A 12355-nucleotide genomic window follows, 5' to 3' on the forward strand; every position below is an offset into this window, starting at 1 on the left:
TTGTTGATGGTCTTTCTTGGTCTGCCCCATTGGCTTGGTGAGAGGCAGTGTTATGCTCCTTTTCTTTCCTTTTCTTGGATTTAGGTTTTGTTCCCTCAGAGTCTGAGCCATCATCTCGGGATTGACCTTTCCAATTCGGACTGGATGCTGTTTTTCCCCGTTTTCGATTCATTGCAGAAGTTGCATACTTGATGCCCGAATTTTGGAAGAGAAGAGAAAGCAACACTTACAATTCATGTATCTACAAAGTGCAGCATGGTGGGGGGGGGGCAATTCTGTCATGACAGGTAGGTGGTCCAAGTGGTGTCAGTGGTGACATCTCATAGGCAGGGCAAAATTAGCCACACAAGTCAAAATTACCCTAACTAAACAAGGCTGCCCGCCTGGGAACCACCTATAATGTCACTCGGATGTGACGCAGCCACTAGATTGTGTAGTAGTAGAAATTTTCTCTCTGATTCAAGTCAAGTGAACAGGCTTCAACAGGCATGCTGAATAAGTAGTTTTTTCAACAAATGTCCAAAACTACTCAATCTATTGCACTACAAATTAGTTTTTTGACTTATTTAATACAGTGTTTAGCTAGGTTAATTAACTACTTCTGTACTCTGCAGCCAAGTAAACAGACTTTTAAACTTGTGAAAATAAGAAAATTTACCCTTTGCAAAGACCGGATGTACTTTAGCATATTTACGCCCTCTTGTCGACTAAAGATTAACTAAAATCCAAGATGTCTGCGCCCATGGTGGAGGTTGCCTACGAAAATTCGTCTTCAAACGCCAGTTCAGACGAATCAGAAGGTGAAATTGAACATGAACATGAATCCTTAGGTAAGACAGATAGATAAGGATCAATTGTCTTCTGGATCTTGGTCTCTGTTTTCCCATAATAGTTATTTTTTGTATGCACGTGTGATGCTGTACTCTTTTATACAGGGTTAAGGAACCCTATTTTCGACAGTACCCGAACTCCCAATGTTTTCATTGACTTTGTATGGGAATGTGCATTGACCAGGTCTTCTTTTTTCCATAATACTTGCACCAGCAGAGAGCATGGAAGATGTAGCCAACCCTGAAGCAATATCCGAAGCTACAGATGAGAAAGCTGGTTTAGCCGATGTGCTGGCCAAGATTCTGACAAAGAAAACAGCTCAAAGTAATGTCATCCTATCAAAAGGAAAGTCTGACCGTCTCATACAGAAGGACAGGTCCAAGAAAAAATCTGAGGAGGAAGGTGCGGACCAAAACGAATCCAGCTTTCAGATTAAAACAGCCAAACAAATGAAAGTAAGTAGGTCATCTGAATGATACCCCAGTGTACTGCTGTCGAGACCTACATGTATCACAGTGATTAATGTTGAGATAGAACTGTTAATAACACAATAAAAACCACCATCATTTTAAGATAATTTGTCTTCTGTTTAACCCTTTCTTTAAAAAATCACAAAATATCTTGTTTCAGAAGCAATTATGGGAAGAGATGGGGCGAGTGAAACCTGACATTACAAAGAAGGAACATGAGAGAAATCTACAAAGAATAGCTACAAGGTAAATTGTTGGGGAATCATAGTAACTAGATGAAAGACAAAAAATGTCAATTCTGAAGTTGGATCAATTTAAACCAAAGATTCTATGACTATGAGATATGACAAGTGCCCAAACCGTTGTTCCACTGTTGTGAACATGGTATCATTTCATTTTCAGAGGAGTTGTTCAGTTATTCAATGCAGTCAAGAAGCAACAGAAACTCATTGAAGATCGGTTAAAAGAGGCTGGATCTACAACAAAGAAATCTAAAGTACTTTCTTCTATGACAAAAGGAGCTTTCCTGGATGTCCTAAAGAACACCCACACAGCAGAGGATAAAAAATCTGAAAAGCCTGGTCAGACATTTTCAAAGGTTTGTATCGTCCTTCGTCTTTGAAACAAGTTGTTACTGTGTAGAGGGAAATAAACTCCAGTTCTGGAAGACCATTTCACAAGGAAAATCACTGCGAATGAAAGAAATTTGTTGTCCCCAAAGTATACAATGTTGGATATTCTCAGGAGTATTGAGTATTTTGGGGGTGCTGTCACATCTTCAGAATACACAAGGTTAGGCAATGAAATCTGCCTGACTGATTTGCTACCTGCAAACATAACATATTTGTTTCTCTTTCATTTGTTGATGAAAGTTTTCATAGCGTCTTTACAGTATGATGATCTGCAGTACTATGCTTTATTTTGTTTCAATGTTTTTGGTCAATTCATTCAATCCTTTTTCAGGTAAATCTGAATTCTGGTGATGAAAAACCAACGTGGAGTGTACTGAGGGACGATTTTATGATGAGTGCCAAAATGAAGGACTGGGACAAGAATTCGGAGAGTGATGCTGCGGATGAGAGAGACGCCAGTGATATTTCTATGAGTGATGGCTGAAGTTAGGGATGGGATTATACAAACTTTGATTATCTTGAATGAAACATTGTCTGTTTGGGTCTGTGACATGCCTTCATCATTGCTGCATGTGTGAAGGATGCAGGATGTGATACCGTGGGGTTCAAATTCTCCTTGATCTTGAAACTATAACCTAAACATGTATTGAATAAAAAACATTTTTGCACAATGAATTGTTGGTGTGTTTGTTCTTCTTCAGCAGTCACTCTGCACTTAGAGGTGTTATTCCCCTGGGAGAATTCCTCCCCAACAGCAGGATGAGCGCTTTTTACGTGTAGCTATAGTTGGGTTCAATCTGCCCGATCTGTGATCTGATCATCCTGATAATGTTGATGTGATTGTGATGTGACTGGGCACTGCCACCTCGTCATTCTGAAGACTGGCACTCATCATTCTCGCTTTCACGCCTCATGGGCCGAGGGGTCAGTCACCTCTGAAATCATGAGACAGATCAAGTTAATGGTCAAATTCAGGAACACATGTGAAGATCAAGATTTCCTTCCAATAAATTTTCAGCAAGACTTGCCTTTCACTTGGACAGTCGCAATGTGAATTAAGACTATAGAGACCTGCCAATTTAGTTTTCCTGGCAATATGGTTCAACAGAATAGCAGGCACAAATGCAAACACTTCCAAGTGAACCCCCTACAAGAGAAGAGTGGCTCTTCTTCTCTCCGACTTGACACCCTACTACGAACATATCAATAGATCAGCCAGCGGTCCTTGGTGTCGCCGCGTGGGTTACGTCCAGTGAAATTGTTTGCAAAGGTCAGGGAACCACGATCTGACATCCATAACCAGCGTATCCCCTGCAAATACAGCTAAAGGGCCCCACCCTGTGTCTTATTTCATTGGCAATACCAACAAATCTATTTTTCCAAAAGGCCTAAAAACATGCTCAATTTCATAGGAAAGTGACTTCGGCGACAGTAGTGCAATCTAGCGGTAAAAAGTGGAACTGACAGTTTTGGACGAAGATTTCAGTTCCATTTTCTGCCGCGAGATAACGTTACTGTCGCCTAAGTCAATCTCATACTGCGGGTCCTGTAACTGATTGGTTCTCATGCCTTTGGAAGTATCAAACTAAAGGAATTTGAAAGAGATAATGACTTGCTTTAGTTGTCAAAACAGGTTCAGCACAGCCACAACCCATCTTCCCTCACAAACAACAGTAGATATTATTCTCTGATGGGATCAACGATGGTGGACGAGAGTTTCACCAGTGGCAGGCTCAGGGGTTTGTTCAGTGTACCCCTCTATTAACCTTGTCAGTTGCTTAGTAGAGGAGGCCTTCCTTGAACCCTCGGATTAAATATCGGTGCAGTCACTGATCTTCAAACCTTTAGATTTAACAACCTCAGTGTTTTCAATCAACTTAAGCCTACATTCAATTTAAACTTCAAATTTTCGGAGGCCCAGTTTCTTTTGCAAATGTAGGAAGAAATTTAAAGAAACAATTACTTAACATGGGGTAGGTTATTACAGTCCTAATCAAAATTGGCATCCATTGCTCGGCATCCAGGTCTCCACTGACTTTGTCAGCTGAGCTAAAAAGAATTTCAAAACTTATCTTGTATACAACTGATTTATTGGCAAGCTCATTCAGATGCAGCCCATGTACTTGTACAATTCCTTTGACAATAGTACCAGTATATAATACAGAATATCGGACAGATAAATTTAAGATTAGGAGGGCCAAACTATTGCAGTTGAAAGAAATGAGAGTGCCGAGAGACTGAAAGTATGAAACCCTTTTTCAAGCCTGAAATAATGCATTGGACAATGGCACTGCCAAGTTCATGTAAAGTATTCAGTTGGCCACAAACCTGAGTGTATTATATAGTATAGATCAGTGTGCTCAGAGGTATCCAAATACACAAAACAAGTTCATATTACTTGCTAAGTGACAGTATTACATTTATTTATTAAAGCATTTCAAGCACATCCATTCTACTTGAGCCTCTGGAACCTGAACATCTTGACCACAAATTCTGCAGACCCCAGGGCTCTCTGGAGACCCATGCGCTATGATCAGATGCAAGTATTCATTTACATAATTTTGAGGATTGTGAATAATAAAACATACAACTACAACTTCTCTTGGATAGTGATGAAGCTAAAAATTGGAAGCAAGCTGTAGTCTGTGAATACAAGTCGTCAATTTCGTCCCATTGGTTTTTACTCCTTCGGAGAGAATTCAAATACATCCTTTAGAACACAACCTGCCAATAATTATGAATCACATTAGTTTATACTGTTCCGAACCTTTGTGAACTCATTCAGTTCCCTGACAATCAAGTGACCAGTAGGCCTAGAATTCGGTAATCCTTGCTTTGAATAAATCTGACAGTTTCTTTTTGGAGACAGGCACCTCTTTATACAGCACATTTGATGCAGAATGTTTCGTGAATGGAAATATTCAGAAGTTACAGATCCAGAGGATACCATAGTCCAAATGAATTCGAGAGCTTCTCATTTGTGACGTATATCCACAAAACCAGCATCAACGAGCTTTTGGAACTTGGCACTGATATCTGGATTTTTCAAGTGGCTGAAAGATGAAATGGACATACTTTTTATCGTACATCAACAAAACCAGCATCAACAAGCTTTTGGAACTTGGCGCTGATATCCGGATTTTTCAAGTGGCTGAAAGATGAAATGGAGATGTTTTTCATTGAAAATAACTACATGACGGTCACTTTTAAGATAGATATAGAATAGTTCCTTAAACAAGAGTGTATCTTCTACTGTGTAGTTGGAGAAGTTTTTCTCCAGAGAGTATTTCCTCTAAGGCAAATGACTGTTTGGCATGCCATATGTAATTGGCCTTGCTACGTTGAATTTCAATTGCAATTGACCACATTTTCCATCAAGAGCACTAACCCACAAAGTAAGATGACATGTGTTAGATGAAGGATAAGATCTGACTGTCAACTATCATAGAATCTATACTTACTCCCGAACAGACATAGGGTTTTGCTGCATCTGTTGAAGGATGAACTGCATGCCAGGATCGCTGAGGATTTCCTGGATCTCTGGATCATTTAAGCCTTGTTCTGACACTTTTTGGTCTCTTGGTTGACTCCGATGGAGTTCTCTGCATTTACTAATGCCAGCGAAGGCTTCCTAGACAAAGCAATAAGAAATATGAAATGTAAGAAGCTGTTAAAAATGATGGGAGGTGAGTTTTAATTGTATGGCATCAGAAATTTATAAGCTGCAGATGATACCATTCCATCTATAAACTGAGCCTACAGTTTTTCCTCAAATCGTGGTGTGAGCATCAACATACCTCTGAAACATTTGGGTCTAACTTCTTTGCCTCCTCAAAAGCAGATATAGCTTTTATGTATTGCCCCATTCCTTGTAAACTTGTTCCTTTTCTCAGATAACCTTTTACTGTAAGTTAAAGAAAGGACAACATTAAGACTTAAACATTACGACATCTTGCAAAATCAACAGACATATCAGTAAATTAAAAAGAATTAGAATATGAAGTTGTTCAAGTCAACACCTTTATAAATTACTAAGTGGTCAAAATGTGATACTGAGAGGTCAGCGCTTGTCTAATCACTTTACAACACCAGACCTAATTCCTAAAAATACTTTCCAATAAGACATTGACTTACCAAAAGTAGGGTCTAATTGAATGCATTTCTCACTATCCTCAAGAGCTCTCCTGAAATCGAGCAGTTTTGTCAAACATGCCGCCCGATTGCTGTACAATTTATGGTCGTTTGGGTTCCTCTTGATAGCCTCATCATAGTGCTTCATTGATTCTGGGTAATTGCCTAGTCAATAAAACAAAACAATCTGTTAAAACAGGTGAACAGCCAGCCAACAGCCACATTATTATATCCACATAACCTTCTATAAGTATAAACAAATAGTAATGCTTGAATGATGACCATCCTCGAGGGCCTAAATTCTTGGCAAGTGCCAACAACAAGAAATACTGGAAGTAAATTGTGAAATACCTTCACATTCTGGAGCAGACAGCATTATGATTATGGGTCATTAAAGAGAGCTTCACTTGACCTGAGATGATCTATGGAGCTTTTGCAGTCCAGTACTTCTCTTACGCTGATGATACGCCATGCATTCTGTCATGCATTGCCTCATAGATGGTAAATGCGATGTTGTACTGTAAAAATGATGCTATAATGTTCAGTACTAAAGTAATAACTCCTTGCAACACAATCACACACCTTGCTTGAAGAAATCGTTGCCCTTCTGCTTTGCTTCCTCTGCTTTTTCTGGATCGAGATAGGCCACTCGCTCCTGTTCTTTCACAATCTTCTTGATCTGCAATGAGTACACAAGTAAATAAAATGGAATTGGCAGAAATGATACTCTAAAAGCCAAATGCAAGATCCTTTTTTTACTAACTCATAACTTTTCTAAGGGTTGTAACATGTAAAAAAATTTGCAAAATATGAATGCTTGGTTTAAATGCATTGGATGCAACATAATCAGAGTTTTGCATCACCAACCTGTTACTGATGGTGTGATTAGATTTTCTCTCTTATTGTACAAGAAAAGAGCTTTGAATTGACAGTCAGGCACACTGGCAGACATTTGCTCTTCTTACTTCTCACGATCATCTTGGAACTTAATAGTTAATCAGTTATAATACTTTTCGTATAACAATGATAACTAAGTGCCAATATCACAGATACATGAGAACACTTCAATAACAAACCTCAGTCACTTTTTTATTGATATCCGGATCTCGGTATTCTGATAAAGATTTGTTAAAATACTTCAGTGCCTCCTGATAATTCTTCTGCTTGTTGTATGCATTTCCCATTCTTGCAAATGCCCTGAAATAGTGGAGACAATTGTTAAAGTATGACAATGAACCAGGACTACATTTCATAATTAGTAACCAATTTCTCAGCAAGACAACAGGGAAGTTCGGGTCATCATGGACATCATTCCTATAGATTTTTATACTAGATTTTACACCCTGATTATTTTTTCTCAAAGTTTTCGAGGAATGAGCTTATCTGAAACCATACCATGAAAAAATGCCATGAGCAGGTGTACATGTACAGTACAGATAAGATCTTGTTGCACACTTAAGAACAAAATAATATCCAACATGCAACTTACTTAGCTATCACTTTGTAGTCGGCCCTATTTTCCCTGCCGACCTCAATTGCCTTTTCACACACTTTGACACACTCGTCATATTCATGCTTCTCAAAATACACAGCTGGAAAGATAACAGAACAAATTTTCGAACTGCAGAACGAGTTGAGAAGTCGAAGGACTATTTCCTGTTTGAGCCGTTTAACATGGTGCAAAAGACAAATGCCTCCCTTTCGCTTATGCACTGGGGGTAATGCCTTTATGCAGAAAATGCATATCACAAACATTCCAAAGTGTTGGGCTTCTGCCCTACCCAGGGAAAGTATATCTGACCCATCAGCTTTTAAAACATTTTCATAACTGAAGTACACTTTTTGCCAGATGTTCTCACCTGCTTTATTAGTATAGAATGCTACATTGGTAGGATCCAGCTCAATAGCTTTCCCATAGTGATCAAGAGCTTGGTCAAACTCCTTGGCCCTGTAGGCAGCATTACCCTTTTCTTTCTCTTCAAGTGCCTGTGGTAAAAAGATGTAGAACTAGATCCTAAGTTTGTAAAGAAGATGTCAATAAAAGATCTGAAATAGTGATCTAATAAAGAGTTCATCTATCTGACTGGTCTGAAATAAAAACACAAGATGGGTCACTTATCAGCAAAACTGTAAGGAACCATATTGAATAATCAGGGTCAAAACTTATTTAAACCCAAGATTGGTCAAAACAGGAGAAAAGAAAACTGCTGATACCCTGACATCAGTCACTGAAAAGAAATTATCTGTAGCAAAATATGAGGCCAGTGGCTGAAAACTGCAATATTCAATAATACATGCCACATAAAAACATGAAACATAAATAGTACTTCAGTAAAAAGTAAAAAGCATGCCACAAAGAATGCGAATTTTGTCACTTCTTCTCCTAACTTACAAGGTCAATTCCAAATACTCACATTTGATGCCCCCTAACCATGCCAACCCAATCACAACCAGCACTCCTGACAATATTGAAAACATGCACAAAACAACACACAAGTAGCAGGAAATGCATATAAGCATATAAGTTATTCATAGAAACTGTGAAAATGGGCTAGAGAAATTCTTTGCTGAAAATGCCATCACCTGTGCATTTTCAGCCGCTGGGGCCTTCGGCTTTGGTGAACTTTCGGCAGTTCCTTCAGTAGGTTTTGTGGGGCCATCCTTTTTCACTTGCGATGCCTTGGAGGCGGTCTTCTTTGTTTGACTTGACGCAGTTCCATTGGACAAACCACTGTCATCTCCATTTTCCGAAACTTCAAATCCCAGAAGAGCGCCCAGGGTTTCCAGAATCCTAGGATCACCAAGTTTTCTGAAATGTAGACGTCAGAATCAATAGTCTCAAACCACTAGTGTAAAAAATCCATTCACAGGAGCAAAAACTAAAATTATATTGGTTTTGCCGCAAATCCTATAAAAGTTGGTACATGTACATGTATCTATTTCAAAATCAAACCTACCCTGTATCTGTAGGATTTGCCTTGAGGGCTTCTATCAGTGAGCGATAGTCAGGTTCTTTCATCCATTCTGAAGTTTTTGGGTGGTTCTCCAGCTTTTCAATCAATTGTGGATCTTTAAATGGGTTGTCAAACTCTGAACTGCCAGCTGGACCTGGTGAAAAAATAAAGAATGTACTGTCGCGAATTGAAAGGGAGCAAGACTGGGTCTGCTTTTCTGCATGTGATTCTTTGGTCCACATTTGTTGGGGGGGGGGGGGAATACTTACAGCAGTCAGTCCAACTAGGCACATTCTGAAATCAGTCAAAAATGCATGGATCACTGGAGCAATCCACAACTCCCCATTCTCATTTCTGCCTCACGCACTATCAACTGCACTACATCTACATGTACTAGCAAAGCATCCTTATGCACACCATCAACAGCGAAGCAAGACAGATATAATCCCAGGGAAAACTCAGTACTAGTCCGCTTCAAGATATTTCATGTCAATGCTCATGTCAAATGCTATGGACACTCAATCAACTGCCAGTGTGCAACCCAATTAGATTTTGGATAGCTAGTGGAATTCGGTTTGATTTCATGAGTGAATGACTGGGAACTGATATCTCCCTGGACAGACAAAAGCTCTATCACACTACAATATTACGTTAAAAACACTCACCAGTCAATTTAGACTCAGACTCCTTCACTCCGTCCATCATCTGTTTATTTCCTGGATCAAGTTTTAGACCCTCATCGTACACCAACTTGGCTTCTTCATACCTTTTCAAGTATTGCAGAGCAGTGCCTTGACGGGAATAACCCTAAAAGGAAGAAAAGTGAGCCATGAATTGACAGCACCATTTGAGAACAAGCAGGGAACAACTGTACTTCATATTCAAAAATGATTTATGATTTAAATGCCACGAGAGGTACAAGTGTATAATGAGAACACGACATTACAGCTATAAAAAAACCTTCACATTTTATGAGAGTACAATATCTGCCTTTGAAAAATTGTGCTATCATATGCAGGGTTTTGTTTTCTTTCTTGTTGTGACTGATGTCCTGTTGTCAACTGCTACCTAATACAGTCAATGCTAGCTTGTGATCTTAAAAATGTGCAGGTTGATAAAGAAAACAGCTTTTTGATAAGCCTGAACAGTCTTTTGGGACAAGACTTTGAAATCTAGAAGAAAGACAACTCACCTTTGGCCAATCTGGCTTCAAACTGACAACTTTCTCTGCATCTTTGAGGGCATCCACATACTTTCCTACATTACAGTAGGCTGCAGACCTGTTACTGTACAAGATATGATTGGACTCATCCAATTTTATACCTTGGCTATAACATTCTATAGCGTCAGAATAGTTCTCTGCCTTCAGAAAAGCATTTCCCTTATCCTTCAGTACAACCGCCTACAAATAAGAAGTTAGTCGGATACAAGGGTCATGGCAATTATGTTTCAACTATAATTACGGTAGATCTTCACCTTTGCATACTGAAGCAATTAAGCATTGTTAACCAAATAAGACAGTACTTGTGTGAATTTAAAAACATTCATTCACACTTTCAAAACCACAATACAAACATACATGTCAGACAAAAGGGAACATTTATTTCACTTCAGACCAGATTGACACTTTGAAATAGTTTGGCTTTAGGCCAATCTGACCAATTGTGTGCAAGCAAAGTCTGCCTCATCCCGTCCGAGCAAAAACTGTTTGCCAAACCAGAGTGAGTGTCATTTTCAATTCATCTCACATGTATCAATCATGCATAGATTCAGAATCAGATTGGTCTGTCACATGTGATGCTTGATCTTGCACACTCAACACCCATCAATGGACATCCTCCATCCATCCACGTCACCCATACCATGGCATAGCAAAAGCATAGAATTTAGGAATGATAATCAGCACGACCATTCTTCTTTGAACAGCAAGGTGCCGACCAAAAATTGAGAGAATTTAGTTCCTCCATCAACCAATAGGTGTACAGTACTGTTAGTGTTTGATCACGAATAAAATGTAGGCTAGTTTCACTTTGTCTGCAGACAGTTTCGCCTTCACTACACCAAAAACCGGTACTTGTTGTGAAGCAAAATACATCATGTATAGTCGAAAAAAGGCAGTAGCACTCATATAAACGTGGGGGACACGTGGGAAGAAGTGACAAAATTCGCCATGCATGCGTCATGCGATTTCTCTCGCACGGCATATCCGGCCGCCGACAACATGCAATCTTATACAGAAGATGAGAACAAAACACATACAGAATAAGTTAAATTTTATGCCTAGATATTACTTTACTAGAATAAACCACATAGAAAGCAAAATATCGTCCAACGAGATGTTTACAGGCAAATGTCTATGACAAAGTTCATACCCTCTGCTTGTTGTCCGCCATGCTGGAATTTTCTAGAGTTCCTGAAGACGCGAATGCCATCTATCGAGAATCTTTGGTATGTCGGGATGTCTCCTAGCTGAGTTTACAGTACATGCAGTAAGCTATGAGACGAAAAACGTCTTCAGAAGTAAATGACCTGTACAAGTCCTAATTGACCTAATTAGTTATTAGTGAGGGTTTGACCATCCTGAACTTCAGACAAACATTTGGCACTAATTTAGTGCTCGCTAAGGAGCACACAACAGACTCTGGTGTTCCAGCTTGGATGGAGGTTTGACGCCCAACTATGACGGGACCGAGTCTGTCGCCGGGGATCGGTCGCTCACCTACATAAAAGTCAGCAGGGATTCCGATTCTAGTGCTGGACAAGAAGGGACGCTGAGTCACAAATGTATTGATATTTGTGTACTTTAATCGCACTTTTAAAGAAAAAAGGACATTGGTTTTCACTTATTCGCATATAATCACGTCGTCTCGACATGTCAAGGACGCCGGACGTCCTTCAATCTCCTCACAAAGTCGGCAACGGCGCGAAAAATGGCCTCGGACGAATGTTGAACCAATTTGCGCTCTCCAGATCCGCGTTATGCTGTTCAGTTTCTTTGGTTGTCACTTTTTGTCGAGGTTTCTTTCCGAAAGAATCTTTCACCAGTTTCACATTGGCATTTTTTAATGGTTCAAGAAGTTTCTTCTGCAGCAAAGAGTTGGTCGGCAATGTGGTTCCAAAAGAGTCAGTTTTCTTCACTGTCTTCCCATTCTTCTGCGCTCTTAACTCTGAATGTACCAACGTGGCCATGTTAGAGGTCTGCAGAACGGAGAGAGCGTCAACGGGTGCTCTGGATTCAAACCATTTCTGTTTGAATATCAGCAAGCTTTGTTCCTTACTCTTCTTTTCTTTGTTATTCAGTGAATCAATGCTTAGTGGCGTGCTGTCAGGAACACCC

General features: G+C 39.6%; 2 protein-coding genes across 4 annotated transcripts; one reads left to right on the top strand and one right to left on the bottom strand.

Annotated features, from left to right (window-relative positions):
- The first annotated feature begins 724 nt into the window (after positions 1-724).
- Positions 725-2604, top strand: LOC135485168 (RRP15-like protein). 2 transcript variants are annotated; one of them, XM_064766951.1, is made up of 5 exons: positions 725-830; positions 1045-1286; positions 1462-1547; positions 1704-1899; positions 2265-2604. In XM_064766951.1, the coding sequence occupies exons 1-5, from the start codon at positions 731-733 to the stop codon at positions 2415-2417; spliced, it is 777 nt and encodes a 258-aa protein (XP_064623021.1). In that variant the 5' UTR covers positions 725-730; the 3' UTR covers positions 2418-2604. The 2 variants fall into 2 exon arrangements, with proteins under 2 accessions (XP_064623021.1, XP_064623022.1); XM_064766952.1 differs by having other exon boundaries at positions 1048-1286.
- Positions 2605-4007: 1403 nt separating this feature from the next.
- On the bottom strand, positions 4008-11411 carry LOC135484328 (stress-induced-phosphoprotein 1-like). 2 transcript variants are annotated; one of them, XM_064765686.1, is made up of 13 exons: positions 11391-11411; positions 10211-10420; positions 9684-9825; positions 9022-9172; positions 8648-8873; positions 7924-8050; positions 7554-7656; positions 7141-7261; positions 6647-6743; positions 6068-6229; positions 5731-5837; positions 5395-5564; positions 4008-4986 (listed from the first exon to the last, which is right to left on the bottom strand). In XM_064765686.1, exons 1-13 carry the CDS (start codon positions 11409-11411, stop codon positions 4908-4910), a joined length of 1716 nt encoding a protein of 571 aa, XP_064621756.1. In that variant the 3' UTR covers positions 4008-4907. The 2 variants fall into 2 exon arrangements, with proteins under 2 accessions (XP_064621756.1, XP_064621757.1); XM_064765687.1 differs by having other exon boundaries at positions 4948-5084.
- Between the last annotated feature and the right edge of the window lie 944 nt (positions 11412-12355).

The sequence above is a fragment of the Lineus longissimus genome, chromosome 3, assembly GCF_910592395.1.
Source record: "Lineus longissimus chromosome 3, tnLinLong1.2, whole genome shotgun sequence".
Taxonomy (NCBI): Eukaryota; Metazoa; Nemertea; class Pilidiophora; order Heteronemertea; family Lineidae; genus Lineus; species Lineus longissimus.